Source organism: Ascaphus truei, unplaced genomic scaffold (genome assembly GCF_040206685.1).
Source record: "Ascaphus truei isolate aAscTru1 unplaced genomic scaffold, aAscTru1.hap1 HAP1_SCAFFOLD_257, whole genome shotgun sequence".
In the NCBI taxonomy this organism is placed as follows: Eukaryota; Metazoa; Chordata; class Amphibia; order Anura; family Ascaphidae; genus Ascaphus; species Ascaphus truei.
This window is the reverse complement of record NW_027455503.1, coordinates 42592-70279: the sequence shown is the minus strand read 5'-3', so window position 1 is coordinate 70279 and position 27688 is coordinate 42592. Positions and strand designations below refer to the sequence as shown.

The window sequence follows — 27688 nt, the reverse complement described above, 5'->3', positions numbered from 1 at the left end:
GACAGGTGGCGCAGGGGGACAGGGACAGGTGGCGCAGGGGGACAGCGACAGGTGGCGCAGGGGGACAGGTGGCGCAGGGGGACAGGGACAGGTGGCGCAGGGGGACAGCGACAGGTGGCGCAGGGGGACAGGTGGTGCAGGGGGACAGCGACAGGTGGCGCAGGGGGACAGCGACAGGTGGCGCAGGGGGACAGCGACAGGTGGCGCAGGGGGAACGCGACAGGTGGCGCAGGGGGACAGGTGGCGCAGGGGGACAGGGACAGGTGGCGCAGGGGGACAGGGACAGGTGGCACAGGGGGACAGTGAGAGGTGGCGGAGGGGGACAGCGACAAGTGGCGCAGGGGGACAGGGACAGGTGGCGCAGGGGGACAGAGACAGGTGGCGCAGGGGGACTGCGACAGGTGGCGCAGAGGGACAGGGACAGGTGGCGCAGGGAGACAGGGACAGGTGGCGCAGGGGGACAGGGACAGGTGGCACAGGGAGACAGGGACAGGTGGCGCAGGGGGACAGGGACAGGTGGCGCAGGGAGACAGAGAAAGGTGGCGCAGAGGGACAGGGACAGGTGGCGCAGGGGTACAGGGACAGGTGGCGCAGGGGGACAGGGACAGCGACAGGTGGCGCAGGGAGACAGGGACAGGTGGCGCAGAGTGACAGCGACAGGTGGCGCAGGGAGACAGGGACAGGTGGCACATGGGGACAGCGACAGGTGGCGCAGGGGGACAGTGACAGGTGGCACAGGGGGACAGCGACAGTTGACAGCGACAGGTGGCGCAGGGGGACAGGGACAGGTGGCACAGGGGGACAGCGACAGGTGGCACAGGGGGACAGCGACAGGTGGCGCAGGGAGACAGGGACAGGTGGCGCAGAGGGACAGCGACAGGTGGCGCAGGGAGACAGGGACAGGTGGCACATGGGGACAGCGACAGGTGGCGCAGGGGGACAGTGACAGGTGGCACAGGGGGACAGCGACAGTTGACAGCGACAGGTGGCGCAGGGGGACAGGGACAGGTGGCACAGGGGGACAGCGACAGGTGGCACAGGGGGACAGCGACAGGTGGCACAGGGGGACAGCGACAGGTGGCGCAGGGGGACAGCGACAGGTGGCACAGGGGGACAGCGACAGGTGGCGCAGGGGGACAGCGACAGGTGGCACAGGGGGACAGCGACAGGTGGCGCAGGGGGACAGCGACAGGTGGCGCAGGGGGACAGCGACAGGTGGCGCAGGGGGACAGCGACAGGTGGCGCAGGGGGACAGCGACAGGTGGCGCAGGGGGACAGTGACAGGTGGCACAGGGGGACAGCGACAGGTGACAGCGACAGGTGGCGCAGGGGGACAGCAACAGGTGACAGCGACAGGTGGCGCAGGGGGACAGCAACAGGTGACAGCGACAGGTGGCGCAGGGGGACAGGTGGCGCAGGGAGACAGGGGGCACATGGGGACAGCGACAGGTGGCGCAGGAGGACAGGGACAGGTGGCGCAGGGGGACAGTGACAGGTGGCACAGGGGGACAGCGACAGGTGGCGCAGGGGGACAGCGACAGGTGACGCAGGGGGACAGTGAGAGGTGACACAGTGGGACAGCGACAGGTGACACAGGGGGACAGTGAGAGGTGGCACAGGGAGACAGAGACAGGTTGCGCAGAGGGACAGGGACAGGTGGCGCAGGGGCACAGGGACAGGTGGCACATGGGGACAGTGACAGGTGGCGCAGGGGCACAGAGACAGGTGGCGCAGAGGGACAGGGATAGGTGGCGCAGGGGGACAGCGACAGGGGACAGCGACAAGTGGCGCAGGGGGACAGCGACAGGTGGCGCAGGGGGACAGCGACAGGTGGGACAGGTGGCGCAGGGGTACAGCGACAGGTGGCGCAGGGGGACAGCGACAGGTGGCACAGGGATACAGGGACAGGTGGCACAAGGGGACAGCGACAGGTGGCGCAGGGGGACAGGGACAGGTGGCACAGGGGGACAGTGACAGGTGGCGCAGGGAGACAGCGACAGGTGGAGCAGGGGGACAGCGACAGGTGGCACAGGGGGACAGCGACAGGTGGCGCAGGGGGACAGCGACAGGTGGCGCAGGGGGACAGCGACAGGTGGCGCAGGGGGACAGCGACAGGTGGCGCAGGGGGACAGCGACAGGTGGCGCAGGGGGACAGCGACATGGGGCGCAGGGGGACAGCGACAGGTGGCACAGGGGGACAGTGACAGGTTGCGCAGGGGGACAGGGACAGGTGGCGCAGGGGGACAGGGACAGGTGGCGCAGGGGGACAGCGACAGGTGGCACAGGGGGACAGCGACAGGTGGCGCAGGGGGACAGGGACAGGTGGCGCAGGGGGACAGGGACAGGTGGCGCAGGGGGACAGCGACAGGTGGCACAGGGGGACAGGGACAGGTGGCGCAGGGGGACAGCGACAGGTGGCGCAGGGGGACGGGGACAGGGACAGGTGGCGCAGGGGGACAGCGACAGGTGGCGCAGGGGGACAGCGACAGGTGGCGCAGGGGGACAGCGACAGGTGGCGCAGGGAGACAGCGACAGGTGGCGCAGGGGGACAGCAACAGGTGGCACAGGGGGACAGGGACAGGTGGCGCAGGGGGACAGCGACAGGTGGCGCAGGGGGACAGCGACAGGTGGCGCAGGGGGACAGCGACAGGTGGCGCAGGGGGACAGCGACAGGTGGCGCAGGGAGACAGCGACAGGTGGCGCAGGAGGACAGCGACAGGTGGCGCACGGGGACAGCGACAGGTGGCGCAGGGGGACAGGGACAGGTGGCGCAGGGGAACAGGGACAGGTGGCGCAGGGGGACAGCGACAGGTGGCACAGGGGGACAGGGACAGGTGGCGCAGGAGGACAGCGACAGGTGGCGCAGGGGGACAGCGACAGGTGGCACAGGGGGACAGGGACAGGTGGCACAGGGGGACAGGGACATGTGGCGCAGGGGGACAGCGACAGGTGGCGCAGGGGGACAGCGACAGGTGGCGCAGGGGGACAGCGACAGGTGGCGCAGGGGGACAGCGACAGGTGGCGCAGGGGGACAGGGACAGGTGGCGCAGGGGGACAGGGACAGGTGGCGCAGGGGGACAGGGACAGGTGGCGCAGGGGGACAGTGACAGGTGGCGCAGGGGGACAGTGACAGGTGGCGCAGGGGGACAGGGACAGGTGGCGCAGGGGGACAGGGACAGGTGGCGCAGGGGGACAGTGACAGGTGGCGCAGGGGGACAGGGACAGGTGGCGCAGGGGGACAGGGACAGATGGCGCAGGGGGACAGGGACAGGTGGCGCAGGGGGACAGTGAGAGGTGGCACAGGGGGACAGGGACAGGTGGCGCAGGGGGACAGGGACAGGTGGCGCAGGGGGACAGTGACAGGTGGCGCAGGGGGACAGGGACAGGTGGCGCAGGGGGACAGGGACAGGTGGCGTAGGGAGACAGCGACAGGTGGAGCAGGGGGACAGCGACAGGTGGCACAGGGGACAGGGACAGGTGGCACAGGGGGGCAGTGACAGGTGGCACAGGGGGGCAGTGACAGGTGGCGCAGGGGGACAGCGATAGGTGGCGCAGGGAGACAGCGACAGGTGGAGCAGGGAGACAGCGACAGGTGGCTCAGGGACAGGTGGCGCAGGGGGACAGCGACAGGTGGCGCAGGGGGACAGGTGGCGCAGGGGGACAGCGACAGGTGGCGCAGGGGGACAGCGACAGGTGGCACAGGGGGACAGCGACAGGTGGCGCAGGGGGACAGGTGGCGCAGGGGGACAGGTGGCGCAGGGGGACAGGGACAGGTGGCACAGGGGGACAGCGACAGGTGGCGCAGGGGGACAGGGACAGGTGGCGCAGGGGGACAGTGAGATGTGGCACAGGGGGACAGGGACAGGTGGCACAGGGGGACAGGGACAGGTGGCGCAGGGGGACAGCGACAGGTGGCACAGGGGACAGGGACAGGTGGCGCAGGGGGACAGAGACAGGTGGCGCAGGGGGACAGCGACAGGTGGCACAGGGGGGCAGTGACAGGTGGCGCAGGGGGACAGCGATAGGTGGCACAGGGGGACAGGGACAGGTGGCGCAGGGGGACAGCGACAGGTGGAGCAGGGAGACAGCGACAGGTGGCGCAAGGGGACAGGTGGCACAGGGGGACAGGGACAGGTGGCACAGGGGACAGTGACAGGTGGCGCAGGGGGACAGCGACAGGTGGCGCAGGGGGACGGGGACAGGGACAGGTGTCGCAGGGGGACAGCGACAGGTGGCGCAGGGGGACAGCGACAGGTGGCGCAGGGGGACAGCGACAGGTGGCGCAGGGAGACAGCGACAGGTGGCGCAGGGGGACAGGGACAGGTGGCGCAGGGGGACAGCGACAGGTGGCGCAGGGGGACAGCGACAGGTGGCGCAGGGGGACAGCGACAGGTGGCGCAGGGGGACAGCGACAGGTGGCGCAGGGAGACAGCGACAGGTGGCGCAGGAGGACAGCGACAGGTGGCGCAGGGGGACAGCGACAGGTGGCGCAGGGGGACAGCGACAGGTGGCACAGGGGGACAGGGACAGGTGGCGCAGGGGGACAGCGACAGGTGGCGCAGGAGGACAGCGACAGGTGGCGCAGGGGGACAGCGACAGGTGGCACAGGGGGACAGGGACAGGTGGCACAGGGGGACAGGGACAGGTGGCGCAGGGGGACAGCGACAGGTGGCGCAGGGGGACAGCGACAGGTGGCGCAGGGGGACAGTGACAGGTGGCGCAGGGGGACAGCGACAGGTGGCGCAGGGGGACAGGGACAGGTGGCGCAGGGGGACAGGGACAGGTGGCGCAGGGGGACAGTGACAGGTGGCGCAGGGGGACAGGGACAGATGGCGCAGGGGGACAGGGACAGGTGGCGCAGGGGGACAGTGAGAGGTGGCACAGGGGGACAGGGACAGGTGGCGCAGGGGGACAGGGACAGGTGGCGCAGGGGGACAGTGACAGGTGGCGCAGGGGGACAGCGACAGGTGGCGCAGGGGGACAGGGACAGGTGGCGCAGGGGGACAGGGACAGGTGGCGTAGGGGGACAGCGACAGGTGGCACAGGGGACAGGGACAGGTGGCGCAGGGGGACAGAGACAGGTGGCACAGGGGGACAGGGACAGGTGGCACAGGGGGGCAGTGACAGGTGGCACAGGGGGGCAGTGACAGGTGGCGCAGGGGGACAGCGATAGGTGGCGCAGGGGGACAGCGACAGGTGGAGCAGGGAGACAGCGACAGGTGGCTCAGGGACAGGTGGCGCAGGGGGACAGCGACAGGTGGCGCAGGGGGACAGGTGGCGCAGGGGGACAGCGACAGGTGGCGCAGGGGGACAGCGACAGGTGGCACAGGGGGACAGCGACAGGTGGCGCAGGGGGACAGGTGGCGCAGGGGGACAGGTGGCGCAGGGGGACAGGGACAGGTGGCACAGGGGGATAGCGACAGGTGGCGCAGGGGGACAGGGACAGGTGGCGCAGGGGGACAGTGAGAGGTGGCACAGGGGGACAGGGACAGGTGGCACAGGGGGACAGGGACAGGTGGCGCAGGGGGACAGCGACAGGTGGCACAGGGGATAGGGACAGGTGGCGCAGGGGGACAGAGACAGGTGGCGCAGCGGGACAGCGACAGGTGGCACAGGGGGGCAGTGACAGGTGGCGCAGGGGGACAGCGATAGGTGGCACAGGGGGACAGGGACAGGTGGCGCAGGGGGACAGCGACAGGTGGAGCAGGGAGACAGCGACAGGTGGCGCAAGGGGACAGTGAGAGGTGGCACAGGGGGACAGGGACAGGTGGCACAGGGGGACAGGGACAGGTGGCGCAGGGGGACAGCGACAGGTGGCACAGGGGACAGGGACAGGTGGCGCAGGGGGACAGAGACAGGTGGCGCAGCGGGACAGCGACAGGTGGCACAGGGGGGCAGTGACAGGTGGCGCAGGGGGACAGCGATAGGTGGCACAGGGGGACAGGTGGCGCAGGGGGACAGCGACAGGTGGAGCAGGGAGACAGCGACAGGTGGCGCAAGGGGACAGGGACAGGTGGCACAGGGGGACAGGGACAGGTGGCACAGGGGACAGTGACAGGTGGCACAGGTGACAGGGAGAGGTGGCACAGGGAGACAGCGACAGGTGGCGCAGGGGGACAGGGACAGGTGGCGCAGGGGGACAGGGACAGGTGGCGCAGGGGGGCAGTGACAGGTGGCGCAGGGGGACAGCGATAGGTGGCACAGGGGGACAGCGATAGGTGGCACAGGGGGACAGGGACAGGTGGCGCAGGGGGACAGTGACAGGTGGCGCAGGGGGACAGTGACAGGTGGCACAGGGGGACAGGGACAGGTGGCGCAGGGGGACAGAGACAGGTGGCACAGGGGGACAGCGACAGGTGGCGGATGGGGACAGGTGGCGCAGGGGGACAGGGACAGGTGGCACAGGGGACAGTGACAGGTGGCGCAGGGGGACAGGGACAGGTGGCGCAGGGGGACAGCGACAGGTGGCGCAGGGGGACAGCGACAGGTGGCACATGGAGACAGCGACAGGTGGCACAGGGGGACAGGTGGCACAGGGGACAGCGACAGGTGGCACAGGGGGACAGGTGGCACAGGGGGACAGGTGGCACAGGGGACAGCGACAGGTGGCACAGGGGGGCAGTGACAGGTGGCGCAGGGGGACAGGGACAGGTGGCACAGGGGGACAGCGACAGGTGGCGCAGGGGGACAGGTGGCACACTGGGACAGGGACAGATGGCGCAGGGGGGCAGTGACAGGTGGCACAGGGGGGCAGTGACAGGTGGCACAGGGGGACAGGTGGCGCAGGGGGACAGGTGGCGCAGGGACAGGTGGCGCAGGGAGACAGGTGGCACAGGGGGACAGGGACAGGTGGCACAGGGACAGGTGGCGCAGGGGGACAGGGACAGGTGGCGCAGGGGGACAGGGACAGGTGGCGCAGGGGGACAGGGACAGGTGGCGCAGGGGGACAGGGACAGGTGGAACAGGGGGACAGCGACAGGTGGCACAGGGGGGCAGGGACAGGTGGCACAGGGGGGCAGGGACAGGTGGCGCAGGGGGACAGGTGGCGCAGGGAGACAGGGACAGGTGGCGCAGGGAGACAGCGACAGGTGGCGCAGGGGGACAGGGACAGGTGGCGCAGGGAGACAGGGACAGGTGGCGCAGGGGGACAGGGACAGGTGGCACAGGGGGACAGGGACAGGTGGCACAGGGACAGGTGGCGCAGGGGGACAGGGACAGGTGGCGCAGGGGGACAGGTGGCGCAGGGGGACAGCGACAGGTGGCGCAGGGGGACAGGTGGCGCAGGGGGACAGCGACAGGTGGCACAGGGGGACAGCGACAGGTGGCGCAGGGGGACAGTGACAGGTGGCGCAGGGGGACAGGGACAGGTGGCGCAGGGGGACAGGTGGCGCAGGGGACAGGGACAGGTGGCGCAGGGGGACAGGGACAGGTGGCGCAGGGGGACAGCGACAGGTGGCGCAGGGGGACAGCGACAGGTGGCGCAGGGGGACAGCGACAGGTGGCGCAGGGGGACAGCGACAGGTGGCGCAGGGAGACAGCGACAGGTGGCGCAGGAGGACAGCGACAGGTGGCGCAGGGGGACAGCGACAGGTGGCGCAGGGGGACAGCGACAGGTGGCACAGGGGGACAGGGACAGGTGGCGCAGGGGGACAGCGACAGGTGGCGCAGGAGGACAGCGACAGGTGGCGCAGGGGGACAGGGACAGGTGGCACAGGGGGACAGGGACAGGTGGCACAGGGGGACAGGGACAGGTGGCACAGGGGGACAGGGACAGGTGGCGCAGGGGGACAGCGACAGGTGGCGCAGGGGGACAGCGACAGGTGGCGCAGGGGGACAGTGACAGGTGGCGCAGGGGGACAGCGACAGGTGGCACAGGGGGACAGGGACAGGTGGCGCAGGGGGACAGGGACAGGTGGCGCAGGGGGACAGTGACAGGTGGCGCAGGGGGACAGGGACAGGTGGCGCAGGGGGACAGGGACAGATGGCGCAGGGGGACAGGGACAGGTGGCGCAGGGGGACAGTGAGAGGTGGCACAGGGGGACAGGGACAGGTGGCGCAGGGGGACAGGGACAGGTGGCGCAGGGGGACAGTGACAGGTGGCGCAGGGGGACAGCGACAGGTGGCGCAGGGGGACAGGGACAGGTGGCGCAGGGGGACAGGGACAGGTGGCGTAGGGGGACAGCGACAGGTGGCACAGGGGACAGGGACAGGTGGCGCAGGGGGACAGAGACAGGTGGCACAGGGGGACAGCGACAGGTGGCACAGGGGGGCAGTGACAGGTGGCACAGGGGGGCAGTGACAGGTGGCGCAGGGGGACAGGGACAGGTGGCGCAGGGGGACAGGGACAGGTGGCGTAGGGGGACAGCGACAGGTGGCACAGGGGACAGGGACAGGTGGCGCAGGGGGACAGAGACAGGTGGCACAGGGGGACAGGGACAGGTGGCACAGGGGGGCAGTGACAGGTGGCACAGGGGGGCAGTGACAGGTGGCGCAGGGGGACAGCGATAGGTGGTGCAGGGGGACAGCGACAGGTTGAGCAGGGAGACAGCGACAGGTGGCTCAGGGACAGGTGGCGCAGGGGGACAGCGACAGGTGGCCCAGGGGGACAGGTGGCGCAGGGGGACAGCGACAGGTGGCGCAGGGGGACAGCGACAGGTGGCACAGGGGGACAGCGACAGGTGGCGCAGGGGGACAGGTGGCGCAGGGGGACAGGTGGCGCAGGGGGACAGGGACAGGTGGCACAGGGGGACAGCGACAGGTGGCGCAGGGGGACAGGGACAGGTGGCGCAGGGGGACAGTGAGAGGTGGCACAGGGGGACAGGGACAGGTGGCACAGGGGGACAGGGACAGGTGGCGCAGGGGGACAGCGACAGGTGGCACAGGGGACAGGGACAGGTGGCGCAGGGGGACAGAGACAGGTGGCGCAGCGGGACAGCGACAGGTGGCACAGGGGGGCAGTGACAGGTGGCGCAGGGGGACAGCGATAGGTGGCACAGGGGGACAGGGACAGGTGGCGCAGGGGGACAGCGACAGGTGGAGCAGGGAGACAGCGACAGGTGGCGCAAGGGGACAGGGACAGGTGGCACAGGGGGACAGGGACAGGTGGCACAGGGGACAGTGACAGGTGGCACAGGTGACAGGGAGAGGTGGCACAGGGAGACAGCGACAGGTGGCGCAGGGGGACAGGGACAGGTGGCGCAGGGGGACAGGGACAGGTGGCGCAGGGGGACAGGGACAGGTGGCGCAGGGGGGCAGTGACAGGTGGCGCAGGGGGACAGCGATAGGTGGCACAGGGGGACAGGGACAGGTGGCGCAGGGGGACAGTGACAGGTGGCGCAGGGGGACAGTGACAGGTGGCACAGGGGGACAGGGACAGGTGGCGCAGGGGGACAGAGACAGGTGGCACAGGGGGACAGCGACAGGTGGCGGATGGGGACAGGTGGCGCAGGGGGACAGGGACAGGTGGCACAGGGGACAGTGACAGGTGGCGCAGGGGGACAGGGACAGGTGGCGCAGGGGGACAGCGACAGGTGGCGCAGGGGGACAGCGACAGGTGGCACATGGAGACAGCGACAGGTGGCACAGGGGGACAGGTGGCACAGGGGACAGCGACAGGTGGCACAGGGGGACAGGTGGCACAGAGGGACAGGTGGCACAGGGGACAGCGACAGGTGGCACAGGGGGGCAGTGACAGGTGGCGCAGGGGGACAGGGACAGGTGGCACAGGGGGACAGCGACAGGTGGCGCAGGGGGACAGGTGGCACACTGGGACAGGGACAGATGGCGCAGGGGGGCAGTGACAGGTGGCACAGGGGGGCAGTGACAGGTGGCACAGGGGGACAGGTGGCGCAGGGGGACAGGTGGCGCAGGGACAGGTGGCGCAGGGAGACAGGTGGCACAGGGGGACAGGGACAGGTGGCACAGGGACAGGTGGCGCAGGGGGACAGGGACAGGTGGCGCAGGGGGACAGGGACAGGTGGCGCAGGGGGACAGGGACAGGTGGCGCAGGGGGACAGGGACAGGTGGCACAGGGGGACAGCGACAGGTGGCACAGGGGGGCAGGGACAGGTGGCGCAGGGGGACAGGTGGCGCAGGGAGACAGGGACAGGTGGCGCAGGGAGACAGCGACAGGTGGCGCAGGGGGACAGGGACAGGTGGCGCAGGGAGACAGGGACAGGTGGCGCAGGGGGACAGGGACAGGTGGCACAGGGGGACAGGGACAGGTGGCACAGGGACAGGTGGCGCAGGGGGACAGGGACAGGTGGCGCAGGGGGACAGGTGGCGCAGGGGGACAGCGACAGGTGGCGCAGGGGGACAGGTGGCGCAGGGGGACAGCGACAGGTGGCACAGGGGGACAGCGACAGGTGGCGCAGGGGGACAGTGACAGGTGGCGCAGGGGGACAGGGACAGGTGGCGCAGGGGGACAGGTGGCGCAGGGGACAGGGACAGGTGGCACAGGGGGACAGAGACAGGTGGCACAGGGGGACAGGTGGCGCAGGGGGACAGGGACAGGTGGCGCAGGGGGACAGGTGGCGCAGGGGGACAGGGACAGGTGGCGCAGGGGGACAGGGACAGGTGGGACAGGGACAGGTGGCGCAGGGACAGGTGGCGCAGGAGGACAGGTGGCGCAGGGGGACAGGTGGCGCAGGGGGACAGGGACAGGTGGCGCAGGGGGACAGGTGGCGCAGGGGGACAGCGACAGGTGGCGCAGGGGGACAGCGACAGGTGGCGCAGGGGGACAGCGACAGGTGGCGCAGGGGGACAGCGACAGGTGGCGCAGGGGGACAGCAACAGGTGGCGCAGGGGGACAGGGACAGGTGGCGCAGGGGGACAGGGACAGGTGGCGCAGGGGGACAGCGACAGGTGGCGCAGGGGGACAGGGACAGGTGGCACAGAGGGACAGTGACAGGTGGCGCAGGGGGACAGGGACAGGTGGCGCAGGGGGACAGGTGGCGCAGGGGGACAGGTGGCGCAGGGGGACAGCGACAGGTGGCGCAGGGGGACAGCGACAGGTGGCGCAGGGGGACAGGGACAGGTGGCACAGGGGGACAGCGACAGGTGGCGCAGGGAGACAGCGACAAGTGGCACAGGGGGACAGCGACAGGTGGCGCAGGGGGACAGGGACAGGTGGCGCAGGGGGACAGCGACAGGTGGCGCAGGGGGACAGCGACAGGTGGCGCAGGGGGACAGGGACAGGTGGCACAGGGGGACAGCGACAGGTGGCGCAGGGGGACAGCGACAGGTGGCACAGGGGGACAGGGACAGGTGGCGCAGGGGGACAGCGACAGGTGGCGCAGGGGGACAGCGACAGGTGGCACAGGGGGACAGGGACAGGTGGCGCAGGGAGACAGGGATATATACACACAGCCCTGTGACAGTGACATACAGTATCCCCACCTCTGTGACAGTGATATATACACACACAGCTCTGTGACAGTGATATATATATATATATATATATACACACACACACACACACACACAGCTCTGTGACAGTGATATATACACACAGCTCTGTGACAGTGACATACAGTAGCCCCACCTCTGTGACAGTGATATATATATATATATATATATATATATATATATATATATATATATATATATATATATACACACACACACATACAGCTCTGTGACAGTGATATATACACACACAGGTCTGTGACAGTGATATATACACACACAGCTCTGTGACAGTGATATATACACACACAGCTCTGTGACAGTGATATACACACACACAGCTCTGTGACAGTGATATATACACGCACAGCTCTGTGAAAGTGATATATACACACACAGCTCTGTGACAGTGATATATACACACACAGCTCTGTGACAGTGATATATACACACACAGCTCTGTGACAGTGATATACACACACACAAGTCTGTGACAGTGATATATACACACACAGGTCTGTGACAGTGATATATACACACAGCTCTGTGACAGTGATATATATACACACACAGGTCTGTGACAGTGATATATACACACAGCTCTGTGACAGTGATATATACACACACAGCTCTGTGACAGTGATATACACACACACAGCTCTGTGACAGTGATATATACACACACAGCTCTGTGAAAGTGATATATACACACACAGCTCTGTGACAGTGATATATACACACACAGCTCTGTGACAGTGATATACACACACACAGCTCTGTGACAGTGATATATACACACACAGCTCTGTGACAGTGATATATACACACACAGCTCTGTGACAGTGATATACCTGTACACACACACAGGTCTGTGATAGTGATATACACACACACAGCTCTGTGACAGTGATATATACACACACAGCTCTGTGACAGTGATAGAGATATATATATATATATAGAGAAAAGGTACACACACACACACACACACACACAGACACACACACATAGACACACACACACACGCACACACACACACACACACACACGCACACACACGCACACACGCACACACACACGTCTGTACCTTGGCAGAGATTCCAGCCTCATAGAAACACTTGTCCGCAGGGAGCAGATCCGTGTGACGTAATAAGGAGCAGCTCAGCCTGGCAGCGACTGTCTCCTGCAGAGAGGGAGGGAGAGAGAGCGGCCTGTTACCGCGCGCGAGAGAGAGCGGCCTGTAACCGCGCGCGAGAGAGAGCGGCCTGTAACCGCGCGCGAGAGAGAGCGGCCTGTAACAGCGCGCGAGAGAGAGCGGCCTGTAACAGTGCGCGAGAGAGAGCGGCCTGTAACAGCGCGAGAGAGAGCGGCCTGTAACCGCGCGCGAGAGAGAGCGGCCTGTAACCGCGCGCGAGAGAGAGCGGCCTGTAACAGCGCGCGAGAGAGAGCGGCCTGTAACAGCGAGTGAGCGCGGCCTGTAACTGCGCGCGAGAGAGCGGCCTGTAACAGCGCGCGAGAGAGAGCGGCCTGTAACAGCGCGCGAGAGAGAGCGGCCTGTAACCGCGCGCGAGAGAGAGCGGCCTGTAACCGCGCGCGAGAGAGAGCGGCCTGTAACAGCGCGCGAGAGAGAGCGGCCTGTAACAGCGCGCGAGAGAGAGCGGCCTGTAACAGCGCGCGAGAGAGAGCGGCCTGTAACCGCGCGCGAGAGAGAGCGGCCTGTAACCGCGCGCGAGAGAGAGCGGCCTGTAACAGCGCGCGAGAGAGAGCGGCCTGTAACAGCGAGGTGAGCGCGGCCTGTAACTGCGCGCGAGAGAGCGGCCTGTAACAGCGCGCGAGAGAGAGCGGCCTGTAACAGCGCGCGAGAGAGAGCGGCCTGTAACCGCGCGCGAGAGAGAGCGGCCTGTAACCGCGCGCGAGAGAGAGCGGCCTGTAACAGCGCGCGAGAGAGAGCGGCCTGTAACAGCGCGCGAGAGAGAGCGGCCTGTAACCGCGCGCGAGAGAGAGCGGCCTGTAACCGCGCGCGAGAGAGAGCGGCCTGTAACAGCGCGCGAGAGAGAGCGGCCTGTAACAGCGCGCGAGAGAGAGAGCGGCCTGTAACCGCGCGCGAGAGAGAGCGCGGCCTGTAACAGCGCGCGAGAGAGCGGCCTGTAACAGCGCGCGAGAGAGAGCGGCCTGTAACAGCGCGCGAGATAGAGCGGCCTGTAACAGCGCGCGAGAGAGCGGCCTGAAACAGCGCGGGAGAGAGAGCGGCCTGTAACAGCGCGCGAGAGAGAGCGGCCTGTAACAGCGCGCGAGAGAGCGGCCTGTAACAGCGCGCGAGAGAGAGCGGCCTGTAACAGCGCGCGAGAGAGAGCGGCCTGTAACAGCGCGCGAGAGAGAGCGGCCTGTAACAGCGCGCGAGAGAGAGAGCGGCCTGTAACAGCGCGCGAGAGAGAGAGCGGCCTGTAACAGCGCGCGAGAGAGCGGCCTGTAACAGCTCGCGAGAGAGAGCGGCCTGTAACAGCGCGCGAGAGAGAGCGGCCTGTAACAGAGCGCGAGAGAGAGCGGCCTGTAACAGTGCGCGAGAGAGAGCGGCCTGTAACAGCGCGCGAGAGAGAGTGGCCTGTAACAGTGCGCGAGAGAGAGCGGCCTGTAACAGTGCGCGAGAGAGAGCGGCCTGTAACAGCGCGCGAGAGAGAGCGGCCTGTAACAGCGCGCGAGAGAGCGGCCTGTAACAGTGCGCGAGAGAGAGCGGCCTGTAACAGTGCGCGAGAGAGAGCGGCCTGTAACAGTGCGCGAGAGAGCGCGGCCTGTAACAGCGCGCGAGAGAGAGGGGCCTGTAACAGCGCGCGAGAGAGAGCGGCCTGTAACAGCGCGCGAGAGAGCGGCCTGTAACAGCACGAGAGAGAGAGCGGCCTGTAACAGCGCGGGAGAGAGAGCGGCCTGTAACAGCGCGCGAGAGAGAGCGGCCTGTAACAGCGCGGGAGAGAGAGCGGCCTGTAACAGCGAGCGAGAGAGAGCGGCCTGTAACAGCGCGAGAGAGAGAGCGGCCTGTAACAGCGCGCGAGAGAGAGCGGCCTGTAACAGCGCGCGAGAGAGCGGCCTGTAACAGCGCGCGAGAGAGAGCGGCCTGTAACAGCGCGCGAGAGAGAGCGGCCTGTAACAGCGCGCGAGAGAGCGGCCTGTAACAGCGCGCGAGAGAGAGCGGCGTGTAACAACGCGCGAGAGAGCGGCCTGTAACAGCGCGCGAGAGAGAGCGGCCTGTAACAGTGCGCGAGAGAGAGCGGCCTGTAACAGCGCGAGATAGAGAGAGAGAGAGAGCGGCCTGTAACAGCGCGCAAGAGAGCGGCCTGTAACAGTGCGCGAGAGAGAGAGCGCGGCCTGTAACAGCGCGCGAGAGAGCGGCCTGTAACAGTGCGCGAGAGAGAGAGAGAGCGCGGCCTGTAACAGCGCGGGAGAGAGAGCGGCCTGTAACAGCGCGCGAGAGAGAGCGGCCTGTAACAGTGCGCGAGAGAGAGCGGCCTGTAACAGCGCGCAGGAGAGAGCGGCCTGTAACAGCGCGCGAGAGAGAGCGGCCTGTAACAGCGCGAGAGAGAGCGGCCTGTAACAGCACGCGAGAGAGAGCGGCCTGTAACAGTGCGCGAGAGAGAGCGGCCTGTAACAGCGCACGAGAGAGAGCGGCCTGTAACAGTGCGCGAGAGAGAGAGCGGCCTGTAACAGCGCGCGAGAGAGAGCGGCCTGTAACAGCGCGCGAGAGAGCGGCCTGTAACAGTGCGCGGGAGAGAGCGGCCTTTAACAGCACGCGAGAGAGCGGCCTGTAACAGTGCGCGAGAGAGCGCGGCCTGTAACAGCACGCGAGAGAGCGCGGCCTGTAACAGCACGCGAGAGAGAGCGGCCTGTAACAGTGCGCGAGAGAGCGCGGCCTGTAACAGCACGCGAGAGAGCGCGGCCTGTAACAGCACGCGCGAGAGAGCGGCCTGTAACAGTGCGCGAGAGAGCGCGGCCTGTAACAGCACGCGAGAGAGAGCGGCCTGTAACAGTGCGCGAGAGTGGCCTGTAACAGCGCGGGAGAGAGAGCGGCCTGTAACAGTGCGCGAGAGAGAGCGGCCTGTAACAGCGCGCGAGAGAGCGGCCTGTAACAGTGCGCGAGAGAGAGCGGCCTGTAACAGCACGCGAGAGACAGCGGCCTGTAACAGTGCGCGAGAGAGAGCGGCCTGTAACAGCGCGCGAGAGAGAGCGGCCTGTAACAGCACGCGAGAGAGAGCGGCCTGTAACAGCGCGCGAGAGAGAGCGGCCTGTAACAGCGCGCGAGAGAGAGCGGCCTGTAACAGCGAGAGAGAGCGCGGCCTCTAACAGCGAGAGAGAGAGCGGCCTGTAACAGCGCGAGAGAGAGCGGCCTGTAACAGCGCGCGAGAGAGCGGCCTGTAACAGTGCGCGAGAGAGAGCGGCATGTAACAGTGCGCGAGAGAGAGCGGCCTGTAACAGCACGCGAGAGAGAGCGGCCTGTAACAGTGCGCGAGAGAGAGCGGCCTGTAACAGCGCGCGAGAGAGAGCGGCCTGTAACCGCGCGCGAGAGAGAGCGGCCTGTAACCGCGCGCGAGAGAGAGCGGCCTGTAACCGCGCGCGAGAGAGAGCGGCCTGTAACAGCGCGCGAGAGAGAGCGGCCTGTAACAGCGCGCGAGAGAGAGCGGCCTGTAACAGCGCGCGAGAGAGAGCGGCCTGTAACCGCGCGCGAGAGAGAGCGGCCTGTAACCGCGCGCGAGAGAGAGCGGCCTGTAACAGCGCGCGAGAGAGAGCGGCCTGTAACAGCGAGTGAGCGCGGCCTGTAACTGCGCGCGAGAGAGCGGCCTGTAACAGCGCGCGAGAGAGAGCGGCCTGTAACAGCGCGCGAGAGAGAGCGGCCTGTAACCGCGCGCGAGAGAGAGCGGCCTGTAACCGCGCGCGAGAGAGAGCGGCCTGTAACAGCGCGCGAGAGAGAGCGGCCTGTAACAGCGCGCGAGAGAGAGCGGCCTGTAACAGCGCGAGAGAGAGAGAGAGCGGCCTGTAACAGCGAGAGAGAGCGGCCTGTAACAGCGCGCGAGAGAGAGCGGCCTGTAACAGCACGCGAGAGAGAGCGGCCTGTAACAGTGCGCGAGAGAGAGCGGCCTGTAACAGCGCGCGAGAGAGAGCGGCCTGTAACAGCGCGAGAGAGCGCGGTCTGTAACAGCGAGAGAGAGAGCGGCCTGTAACAGCGCGAGAGAGAGCGGCCTGTAACAGCGCGCGAGAGAGCGGCCTGTAACAGTGCGCGAGAGAGAGCGGCATGTAACAGTGCGCGAGAGAGAGCGGCCTGTAACAGTGCGAGAGAGAGAGCGGCCTGTAACAGCGCGCGAGAGAGCGGCCTGTAACAGCGCGAGAGAGAGAGAGAGCGGCCTGTAACAGCGCGAGAGAGAGAGCGGCCTGTAACAGCGCGAGAGAGAGCGGACTGTAACAGCGCGAGAGAGAGCGGCCTGTAACAGCATGAGAGAGAGCGGCCTGTAACAGCGCGAGAGAGAGAGAGAGCGGCCTGTAACAGCAAAGAGAGAGAGAGCGGCCTGTAACAGCGAGAGAGAGAGAGAGCGGCCTGTAACAGCGCGCGAGAGAGAGCGGCCTGTAACAGCGCGAGAGAGAGAGAGAGCGGCCTGTAACAGCGAGAGAGAGCGGCCTGTAACAGCGCGCGAGAGAGAGCGGCCTGTAACATCGCGCGAGAGAGCGGCCTGTAACAGCACGAGAGAGAGAGAGCGGCCTGTAACAGCAAAGAGAGAGAGAGCGGCCTGTAACAGCGAGAGAGAGAGAGAGAGCGGCCTGTAACAGCGAGAGAGAAAAAAAGCGCCCTGTAACAGCGAGAGAGAGAGCGGCCTGTAACAGCGCGTGAGAGAGCGGCCTGTAACAGCACGAGAGAGAGAGAGCGGCCTGTAACAGCAAAGAGAGAGAGTGTGGCCTGTAACAGCGCGAGAGAGCGGCCTGTAACAGCGCGAGAGAGAGAGAGCGGCCTGTAACAGCGCGAGAGAGAGCGGCCTGTAACAGCGCGAGAGAGAGCGGACTGTAACAGCGCGAGAGAGAGAGAGCGGCCTGTAACAGCGCGCGAGAGAGAGTGAGCGGCCTATAACAGCGAGCGAGAGAGAGCGGCCTGTAAAAGCGCGAGAGAGAGCGGTCTGTAACAGCGCGAGAGAGTGGCCTGTAACAGCGCGCGAGAGAGAGTGAGCGGCCTATAACAGCGCGCGAGAGAGAGCGGCCTGTAACAGCGAGAGAGAGAGCGGCCCGTAACAGCGAGAGAGAGAGAGCGGCCCGTAACAGCGCGCGAGAGAGAGCGGCCTGTAACAGCGAGAGAGAGAGCGGCCTGTAATAGTGAGAGAGAGAGCGGCCTGTAACAGCGAGCGAGAGAGAGCGGCCTGTAAGAGCGAGCGAGAGAGAGCGGCCTGTAACAGCGAGAGAGCGGCCTGTGAGAGAGAGAGCGGCCTGTGAGAGAGGGAGAGAGAGAGCGGCCTGTGAGAGAGAGCGGCCTGTGAGAGAGAGCGTGGCCTGTGAGAGAGAGCGCGGCCTGTGAGAGAGAGAGAGCGAGAGAGAGTGGCCTGTGAGAGAGAGCGTGACCTGTGAGAGAGAGCGCGACCTGTGAGAGAAAGAGAGAGAGAGCGACCTGCGAGAGAGAGCGGCCTGTGAGAGAGAGGCCTGTGAGAGAGAGAGAGAGCGGCCTGTGAGAGAGAGAGCGGCTTGTGAGAGAGAGAGAGGCCTGTGAGAGAAAGAGAGAGAGAGCGGCCTGTGAGAGAGAGAGCGGCCTGTGAGAGAGAGCGGCCTCTGAGAGAGAGAGTGGCCTGTGAGAGAGAGAGTGGCCTGTGAGAGAGAGAGCGGCCTGTGAGAGAGAGCGCGGCCTGTGAGAGAGCGGCCTGTGAGAGAGAGCGGCCTGTGAGAGAGAGAGAGAGAGCGGCCTGTGAGAGAGAGAGCGGCCTGTGAGAGAAAGAGAGAGAGCGCGGTCTGTGAGAGAGAGAGAGAGCGCGGTCTGTGAGAGAGAGATAGCGCGGCCTGTGAGAGAGAGAGAGAGCGGCCTGTGAGAGAGAGAGCGGCCTGTGAGAGAAAGAGAGAGAGCGCGGCCTGTGAGAGAGAGAGAGAGCGGCCTGTGAGAAAGAGAGAGAGCAGCCTGTGAGAGAGAGAGAGAGCGGCCTGTGAGAAAGAGAGAGAGAGCGGCCTGTGAGAGAGAGAGAGGCCTGTGAGAGAGAGAGAGAGCGGCCTGTGAGAGAAAGAGAGAGAGAGAGCGGCCTGTGAGAGAGAGAGAGGCCTGTGAGAGAGAGAGAGAGCGGCCTGTGAGAGAGAGAGAGGCCTGTGAGAGAGAGAGAGAGCGGTCTGTGAGAGAGAGAGAGCGCGGCCTGTGAGAGAGAGAGGCCTGTGAGAGAAAGAGAGAGAGCGGCCTGTGAGAGAGAGAGAGAGCGGCCTGTGAGAAAGAGAGGGAGTGCGGCCTGTGAGAGAGAGAGAGCGCGGCCTGTGAGAGAGAGCGGCCTGTGAGAGTGAGAGAGCGGCCTGTGAGAGAGAGAGATAGCGGCCTGTGAGAGAAAGAGAGAGAGAGCGGCCTGTGAGAGAAAGAGAGAGAGAGAGCGGCCTGTGAGAGAGAGAGAGCAGCTTGTGAGAGAGAGAGAGTGGCCTGTGAGCGAGAGAGCGGCCTTAGAGAGAGAGCGGCCCGTGAGAGAGAGAGAGAGCGGCCTTAGAGAGAGAGAGAGCGGCCTGTGAGAGAGAGAGAGCGGCCTGTGAGAGAGAGAGCGGCCTGTGAGAGAGAGAGAGCAGCTTGTGAGAGAGAGAGAGTGGCCTGTGAGCAAGAGAGCGGCCTTAGAGAGAGAGAGAGCGGCCTTAGAGAGAGAGAGAGCGGCCTTAGAGAGAGAGAGAGCGGCCTGTGAGAGAGAGAGAGCGGCCTGTGAGAGAGAGAGAGCGGCCTTAGAGAGAGAGAGAGCGGCCTTAGAGAGAGAGAGAGCGGCCTGTGAGAGAGAGAGAGCGGCCTGTGAGAGAGAGAGAGAGAGAGAGCGGCCTGTGAGAGAGAGAGAGAGAGCGGCCTGTGAGAGAGAGAGAGAGCGGCCTGTGAGAGAGAGAGAGCGGCCTGTGAGAGAGAGAGAGAGCGGCCTGTGAGAGAGAGAGCGGCCTTAGAGAGAGAGAGAGCGGCCTTAGAGAGAGAGAGCGGCCTGTGAGAGAGAGAGAGCGGCCTGTGAGAGAGAGAGAGAGAGCGGCCTGTGAGAGAGAGAGAGAGCGGCCTGTGAGAGAGAGAGAGAGCGGCCTGTGAGAGAGAGAGAGAGCGGCCTGTGAGAGAGAGAGCGGCCTGTGAGAGAGAGCGCGGCCTGTGAGAGAGAGAGCGGCCAGTGAGAGAGAGAGAGAGAGAGCGGTCTGTGAGAGAGAGAGAGACAGCGGTCTGTGAGAGAGAGCGGCCTGTGAGAGAGAGCGGCCTGTGAGAGAGAGAGCGGCCTGTGAGAGAGAGAGCGGCCTGTGAGAGAGAGAGCGGCCTGTGAGAGAGAGAGCGGCCTGTGAGAGAGAGAGCGGCCTGTGAGAGAGAGAGCGGCCTGTGAGAGAGAGAGCAGCCTGTGAGAGAGAGCGGCCTGTGAGAGAGAGAGAGAGAGAGAGAGCGGTCTGTGAGAGAGAGAACGACAGCGGTCTGTGAGAGAGAGCGGCCTGTGAGAGAGAGCGGCCTGTGAGAGAGAGAGCGGCCTGTGAGAGAGAGAGAGCGGCCTGTGAGAGAGAGAGCGGCCTGTGAGAGAGAGAGCGGCCTGTGAGAGAGAGAGCGGCCTGTGAGAGAGAGAGCGGCTTGTGAGAGAGAGAGCGGCCTGTGAGAGAGAACGCGGCCTGTGAGAGAGAGGCCTGTGAAAGAGAGAGCAGCCTGTGAGAGAGAGAGGTCTGTGAGAGAGCGAGAGAGCGGCCTGTGAGAGAGAGCGGCCTGTGAGAGAGAGAGCGGCCTGTGAGAGAGAGAGTGGCCTGTGAGAGAGAGAGCGGCCTGTGAGAGAGAGAGCGGCCTGTGAGAGAGAGAGCGGCCTGTGAGAGAGAGAGCAGCCTGTGAGAGAGAGAGAGCAGCCTGTGAGAGAGAGAGCGGCCTGTGAGAGAGAGAGAGAGAGAGAGCGGTCTGTGAGAGAGAGAGAGACAGCGGTCTGTGAGAGAGAGCGGCCTGTGAGAGAGAGCGGCCTGTGAGAGAGAGAGCGGCCTGTGAGAGAGAGAGCGGCCTGTGAGAGAGAGAGCGGCCTGTGAGAGAGAGAGCGGCCTGTGAGAGAGAGAGCGGCTTGTGAGAGAGAGAGCGGCCTGTGAGAGAGAGAGCGGCCTGTGAGAGAGAGAGCGGCCTGTGAGAGAGAGAGCGGCCTGTGAGAGAGAGGCCTGTGAAAGAGAGAGAGCGGCCTGTGAGAGAGAGAGCGGCCTGTGAGAGAGAGAGGTCTGTGAGAGAGCGAGAGAGCGGCCTGTGAGAGAGAGCGGCCTGTGTGAGAGAGAGCGGTCTATGAGAGAGAGAGATAGAGCAGCCTGTGAGAGAGAGAGCGGCCTGTGAGAGAGAGAGCGGCCTGTGAGAGAGAGCGGCCTGTGTGAGAGAGCGGCCTGTGAGAGAGAGAGCGGTCTGTGTGAGAGAGAGCGGTCTGTGAGAGAGAGAACGGCCTGTGTGAGAGAGAGCGGTCTGTGAGAGAGAGAGAGCGGCCTGTGAGAGAGAGAGAGTGGCCTATGAGAGTGAGCGGCCTGTGAGAGAGAGCGGCCTGTGAGAGAGAGAGCGGTCTGTGAGAGAGAGCGGCCTGTGAGAGAGAGAGAGCGGCCTGTGAGAGACAGTGAGCGGCCTGTGAGAGAGAGCGGCCTGTGAGAGAGAGCGGCCTGTGAGAGAGAGAGCGGTCTGTGAGAGAGATAGCGGCCTGAGAGAGAGAGCGGCCTGTGAGAGAGAGCGGCCTGTGAGAGAGAGAGCGGCTTGTGAGAGAGAGAGCGGTCTGTGAGAGAGAGAGCGGCCTGTGAGAGAGAGCGGCCTGTGAGAGAGAGAGCGGCCTGTGAGAGAGAGAGCGGTCTGTGAGAGAGAGAGCGGTCTGTGAGAGAGAGAGCGGTCTGTGAGAGAGAGCGGCCTGTGAGAGAGAGCGGCCTGTGAGAGAGAGCAGTCTGTGAGAGAGAGCGGTCTGTGAGAGAGCGAGAGAGCGGCCTGTGAGAGAGAGCGGCCTGTGTGAGAGAGAGCAGTCTGTGAGAGAGAGCGGCCTGTGAGAGAGAGCGGCCTATGAGAGAGAGAGCGGTCTGTGAGAGAGAGAGCGGCCTGTGAGAGAGAGCGGCCTGTGAGAGAGAGAGCGGTCTGTGAGAGAGAGAGCGGTCTGTGAGAGAGAACGGCCTGTGAGAGAGAGCAGTCTGTGAGAGAGCGAGAGAGCGGCCTGTGAGAGAGAGCGGCCTGTGTGAGAGAGAGCAGTCTGTGAGAGAGAGAGAGCAGCCTGTGAGAGAGAGCGGCCTGTGAGAGAGAGAGGCCTGTGAGAGAGAGCGGCCTGTGAGAGAGAGCGGCCTGTGAGAGAGAGCGGCCTGTGAGAGAGCGAGAGAGCAGCCTGTGAGAGAGAGCGGCCTGTGAGAGAGAGTGGCCTGTGAGAGAGAGCGGCCTGTGAGAGAGAGCGGCCTGTGAGAGAGAGCGGCCTGTGAGAGAGAGCGGCCTGTGAGAGAGAGCGGCCTGTGTGAGAGAGAGCGGTCTGTGTGAGAGAGAGAGCGGCCTGTGAGAGAGAGCGGCCTGTGAGAGAGAGCGGCCTGTGAGAGAGAGCAGTCTGTGAGAGAGAGCGGTCTGTGAGAGAGAGAGCGGTCTGTGAGAGAGCGAGAGAGCGGCCTGTGAGAGAGAGCGGCCTGTGTGAGAGAGAGCGGCCTGTGAGAGAGAGAGAGCAGCCTGTGAGAGAGAGCGGCCTGTGAGAGAGAGCGGCCTGTGAGAGAGCGAGAGAGCGGCCTGTGAGAGAGAGCGGCCTGTGAGAGAGAGCGGCCTGTGAGAGAGAGCGGCCTGTGAGAGAGAGCGGCCTGTGAGAGAGCGAGAGAGCGGCCTGTGAGAGAGCGAGAGAGCGGCCTGTGAGAGAGAGCGGCCTGTGAGAGAGCGCGGTCTGTGAGAGAGCGCGGTCTGTGAGAGAGCGAGAGAGCGGTCTGTGTGAGAGAGAGAGCGGCCTGTGAGAGAGAGCGGTCTGTGTGAGAGAGAGCGGTCTGTGAGAGAGAGAGCGGTCTGTGAGAGAGAGAGAGAGCGGCCTGTGAGAGAGAGCGGTCTGTGTGAGAGAGAGCGGCCTGTGAGAGAGAGCGGCCTGTGAGAGAGAGCGGCCTGTGAGAGAGAGCGGCCTGTGAGAGAGAGCGGCCTGTGAGAGAGAGCGGCCTGTGAGAGAGAGCGGCCCGTGAGAGAGAGCGGCCTGTGAGAGAGAGCGGCCTGTGAGAGAGAGCGGCCCGTGAGAGAGAGCGGCCCGTGAGAGAGAGCGGCCTGTGAGAGAGAGCGGCCTGTGTGAGAGAGAGAGCGGCCTGTGAGAGAGAGCGGCCTGTGAGAGAGAGCGGCCTGTGAGAGAGAGCGGCCCGTGAGAGAGCGGCCTGTGTGAGAGAGCGGCCTGTGAGAGAGAGCGGCCCGTGAGAGAGCGGCCTGTGAGAGAGAGCGGCCTGTGAGAGAGAGAGAGCAGCTTGTGAGAGAGAGCGGCCTGTGAGAGAGAGCGGCCTGTGAGAGAGCGAGAGAGCGGCCTGTGAGAGAGAGCGGCCTGTGAGAGAGAGCGGCCTGTGAGAGAGAGCGGCCTGTGAGAGAGAGCGGCCTGTGAGAGAGCGAGAGAGCGGCCTGTGAGAGAGAGCGGCCTGTGAGAGAGAGCGGTCTGTGAGAGAGCGAGAGAGCGGTCTGTGTGAGAGAGAGAGCGGCCTGTGAGAGAGAGCGGTCTGTGTGAGAGAGAGCGGTCTGTGCGAGAGAGAGCGGTCTGTGAGAGAGAGAGAGAGCGGCCTGTGAGAGAGAGCGGTCTGTGTGAGAGAGAGCGGCCTGTGAGAGAGAGCGGCCTGTGAGAGAGAGCGGCCTGTGAGAGAGAGCGGCCTGTGAGAGAGAGCGGCCTGTGAGAGAGAGCGGCCCGTGAGAGAGAGCGGCCTGTGAGAGAGCGGCCTGTGAGAGAGAGCGGCCCGTGAGAGAGAGCGGCCTGTGAGAGAGAGCGGCCTGTGAGAGAGAGCGGCCTGTGTGAGAGAGAGAGCGGCCTGTGAGAGAGAGAGCGGCCTGTGAGAGAGAGCGGCCTGTGAGAGAGAGCGGCCCGTGAGAGAGCGGCCTGTGTGAGAGAGCGGCCTGTGTGAGAGAGCGGCCTGTGTGAGAGAGCGGCCTGTGTGAGAGAGCGGCCTGTGTGAGAGAGCGGCCTGTGAGAGAGAGCGGCCTGTGTGAGAGAGCGGCCTGTGAGAGAGAGCGGCCCGTGAGAGAGAGCGGCCCGTGAGAGAGAGCGGCCTGTGTGAGAGAGCGGCCTGTGAGAGAGAGCGGCCCGTGAGAGAGAGCGGCCTGTGAGAGAGAGCGGCCTGTGAGAGAGAGCGGCCCGTGAGAGAGAGCGGCCCGTGAGAGAGAGCGGCCCGTGAGAGAGAGCGGCCTGTGTGAGAGAGCGGCCTGTGAGAGAGAGCGGCCTGTGAGAGAGCGAGAGAGCAGCCTGTGAGAGAGAGCGGCCTGTGAGAGAGAGCGGCCTGTGAGAGAGAGCGGCATGTGAGAGAGAGCGGCCTGTGAGAGAGAGCGGCCTGTGAGAGAGAGCGGCCTGTGAGAGAGAGCGGCCTGTGTGAGAGAGAGAGCGGCCTGTGAGAGAGAGCGGCCTGTGAGAGAGAGCGGCCTGTGAGAGAGAGCGGCCTGTGAGAGAGAGCAGTCTGTGAGAGAGAGAGCGGTCTGTGAGAGAGCGAGAGAGCGGCCTGTGAGAGAGAGCGAGAGAGCGGCCTGTGAGAGAGAGCGGCCTGTGTGAGAGAGAGCGGCCTGTGAGAGAGCGAGAGAGCAGCCTGTGAGAGAGAGCGGCCTGTGAGAGAGAGCGGCCTGTGAGAGAGAGCGGCCTGTGAGAGAGAGCGGCCTGTGAGAGAGAGCGGCCTGTGTGAGAGAGAGCGGTCTGTGTGAGAGAGAGCGGTCTGTGTGAGAGAGAGAGCGGCCTGTGAGAGAGAGCGGCCTGTGAGAGAGAGCGGCCTGTGAGAGAGAGCAGTCTGTGAGAGAGAGCGGTCTGTGAGAGAGAGAGCGGTCTGTGAGAGAGCGAGAGAGTGGCCTGTGAGAGAGAGCGGCCTGTGTGAGAGAGAGCGGCCTGTGAGAGAGCAGCCTGTGAGAGAGAGCGGCCTGTGAGAGAGAGCGGCCTGTGAGAGAGAGCGGCCTGTGAGAGAGAGCGGCCTGTGAGAGAGAGCGGCCTGTGTGAGAGAGAGCGGTCTGTGTGAGAGAGAGAGCGGCCTGTGAGAGAGAGCGGCCTGTGAGAGAGAGCGGCCTGTGAGAGAGAGCAGTCTGTGAGAGAGAGCGGTCTGTGAGAGAGAGAGCGGTCTGTGAGAGAGCGAGAGAGCGGCCTGTGAGAGAGAGCGGCCTGTGTGAGAGAGAGCGGCCTGTGAGAGAGAGAGAGCAGCCTGTGAGAGAGAGCGGCCTGTGAGAGAGAGCGGCCTGTGAGAGAGCGAGAGAGCGGCCTGTGAGAGAGAGCGGCCTGTGAGAGAGAGCGGCCTGTGAGAGAGAGCGGCCTGTGAGAGAGAGCGGCCTGTGAGAGAGAGCGGCCTGTGAGAGAGCGAGAGAGCGGCCTGTGAGAGAGAGCGGCCTGTGAGAGAGAGCGGTCTGTGTGAGAGAGAGAGCGGCCTGTGAGAGAGAGCGGTCTGTGTGAGAGAGAGCGGCCTGTGAGAGAGAGCGGCCTGTGAGAGAGAGCGGCCTGTGAGAGTGAGCGGCCTGTGAGAGAGCGGCCTGTGAGAGAGTGGCCTGTGAGAGAGAGCGGCCCGTGAGAGAGAGCGGCCCGTGAGAGAGAGCGGCCTGTGAGAGAGAGCGGCCTGTGAGAGAGAGTGGCCTGTGAGAGAGAGAGCGGCCTGTGAGAGAGAGCGGCCTGTGAGAGAGAGCGGCCCGTGAGAGAGCGGCCCGTGAGAGAGAGCGGCCTGTGTGAGAGAGAGAGCGGCCTGTGAGAGAGAGCGGCCCGTGAGAGAGAGCGGCCCGTGAGAGAGAGCGGCCTGTGTGAGAGAGAGAGCGGCCTGTGAGAGAGAGCGGCCCGTGAGAGAGAGCGGCCTGTGAGAGAGAGCGGCCTGTGAGAGAAAGAGAGAGAGAGCGGCCCGTGAGAGAGAGCGGCCTGTGAGAGAGAGCGGCCTGTGAGAGAGAGCAGCCTGTGAGAGAGAGCGGCCTGTGAGAGAGAGCGGCCTGTGAGAGAGAGCGGCCTGTGAGAGAGAGCGGTCTGTGAGAGAGCGAGAGAGCGGCCTGTGAGAGAGAGCGGCCTGTGAGAGAGAGCGGTCTGTGAGAGAGCGAGAGAGCGGCCTGAGAGAGAGAGATCGGCCTGTGAGAGAGAGCGGCCCGTGAGAGAGAGAGAGCGGCCTGTGAGAGAGAGCGGCCCGTGAGAGAGAGAGAGCGGCCTGTGAGAGAGAGAGCGGCCTGTGAGAGAGAGAGAGAGCGGCCTGTGAGAGAGAGCGGCCTGTGAGAGAGAGCGGTCTGTGAGAGAGCGAGAGAGCGGCCTGAGAGAGAGTGATCGGCCTGTGAGAGAGAGCGGCCCGTGAGAGAGAGAGAGCGGCCTGTGAGAGAGAGCGGCCCGTGAGAGAGAGAGAGCGGCCTGTGAGAGAGAGAGCGGCCTGTGAGAGAGAGAGAGAGCGGCCTGTGAGAGAGAGCGGCCTGTGAGAGAGAGCGGCCTGTGTGAGAGAGCGGCCTGTGTGAGAGAGCGGCCTGTGAGAGAGAGCGGCCCGTGAGAGAGAGCGGCCCGTGAGAGAGAGCGGCCCGTGAGAGAGAGCGGCCCGTGAGAGAGAGCGGCCTGTGAGAGAGCGAGAGAGCGGCCTGAGAGAGAGAGCGGCCTGTGAGAGAGAGCGGCCTGTGAGAGAGAGCGGCCTGTGTGTGAGAGAGAGCGGCCTGTGAGAGAGAGAGCGGCCTGTGAGAGAGAGCGGCCTGTGAGAGAGAGAGCGGCCTGTGAGAGAGAGCGGCCTGTGAGAGAGAGCGGCCCGTGAGAGAGCGGCCCGTGAGAGAGAGCGGCCCGTGTGAGAGAGCGGCCTGTGAGAGAGAGCGGCCCGTGAGAGAGAGCGGCCTGTGAGAGAGAGCGGCCTGTGAGAGAAAGAGAGAGAGAGCGGCCCGTGAGAGAGAGCGGCCCGTGAGAGAGAGCGGCCTGTGAGAGAGAGCGGCCTGTGAGAGAGAGCGGCCTGTGAGAGAGAGCGGTCTGTGAGAGAGCGAGAGAGCGGCCTGAGAGAGAGAGAGCGGCCTGTGAGAGAGAGCGGCCCGTGAGAGAGAGAGAGCGGCCTGTGAGAGAGAGCGGCCCGTGAGAGAGAGAGAGCGGCCTGTGAGAGAGAGAGCGGCCTGTGAGAGAGAGAGAGAGCGGCCTGAGAGAGAGAGCGGCCTGTGAGAGAGAGCGGCCTGTGAGAGAGAGCGGCCTGTGAGAGAGAGCGGCCTGTGTGAGAGAGCGGCCTGTGAGAGAGAGCGGCCCGTGAGAGAGAGCGGCCTGTGAGAGAGAGCGGCCTGTGTGAGAGAGCGGCCTGTGTGAGAGAGAGAGCGCGGCCTGTGAGAGAGAGCGGTCTGTGTGAGAGAGAGCGGCCTGTGAGAGAGAGCGGCCTGTGAGAGAGAGCGGCCTGTGAGAGAGAGCGGCCTGTGTGAGAGAGAGAGCGGCCTGTGAGAGAGAGAGCGGCCTGTGAGAGAGAGCGGCCTGTGAGAGAGAGCGGCCCGTGAGAGAGAGCGGCCCGTGAGAGCGGCCTGTGTGAGAGAGAGAGCGGCCTGTGAGAGAGCGAGCGGCCTGTGAGAGAGAGCGGCCTGTGTGAGAGAGCGGCCTGTGTGAGAGAGAGAGAGCGGTCTGTGTGAGAGAGAGAGCGGTCTGTGAGAGAGCGGCCTGTGAGAGAGAGCGGTCTGTGTGAGAGAGAGCGGCCTGTGAGAGAGAGCGGCCTGTGAGAGAGAGCGGCCTGTGAGAGAGAGCGGCCTGTGTGAGAGAGAGAGCGGCCTGTGAGAGAGAGAGCGGCCCGTGAGAGAGAGCGGCCTGTGAGAGAGAGCGGCCCGTGAGAGAGAGCGGCCTGTGAGAGAGAGCGGCCTGTGAGAGAGAGCGGCCTGTGAGAGAGAGCGGCCCGTGAGAGAGCGGCCTGTGAGAGAGAGCGGCCTGTGAGAGAGAGCGGCCTGTGAGAGAGAGCGGCCTGTGAGAGAGAGCGGCCCGTGAGAGAGCGGCCTGTGAGAGAGAGCGGCCCGTGAGAGAGAGCGGCCCGTGAAAGA

At 65.5% G+C, this 27688-nt stretch overlaps 1 protein-coding gene across 1 annotated transcript in view; it reads right to left on the bottom strand.

The window, feature by feature from the left end:
- Positions 1–27688, bottom strand: part of LOC142481358 (intraflagellar transport protein 172 homolog) — a 146799-nt gene that overhangs the window by 77273 nt on the left and 41838 nt on the right. Inside the window, exon 7 of the mRNA XM_075582826.1 lies at positions 12494–12589. Within this exon, the coding sequence (XP_075438941.1) occupies positions 12494–12589 (96 nt within the window). The remainder of the gene's footprint in view (positions 1–12493; positions 12590–27688) is intronic.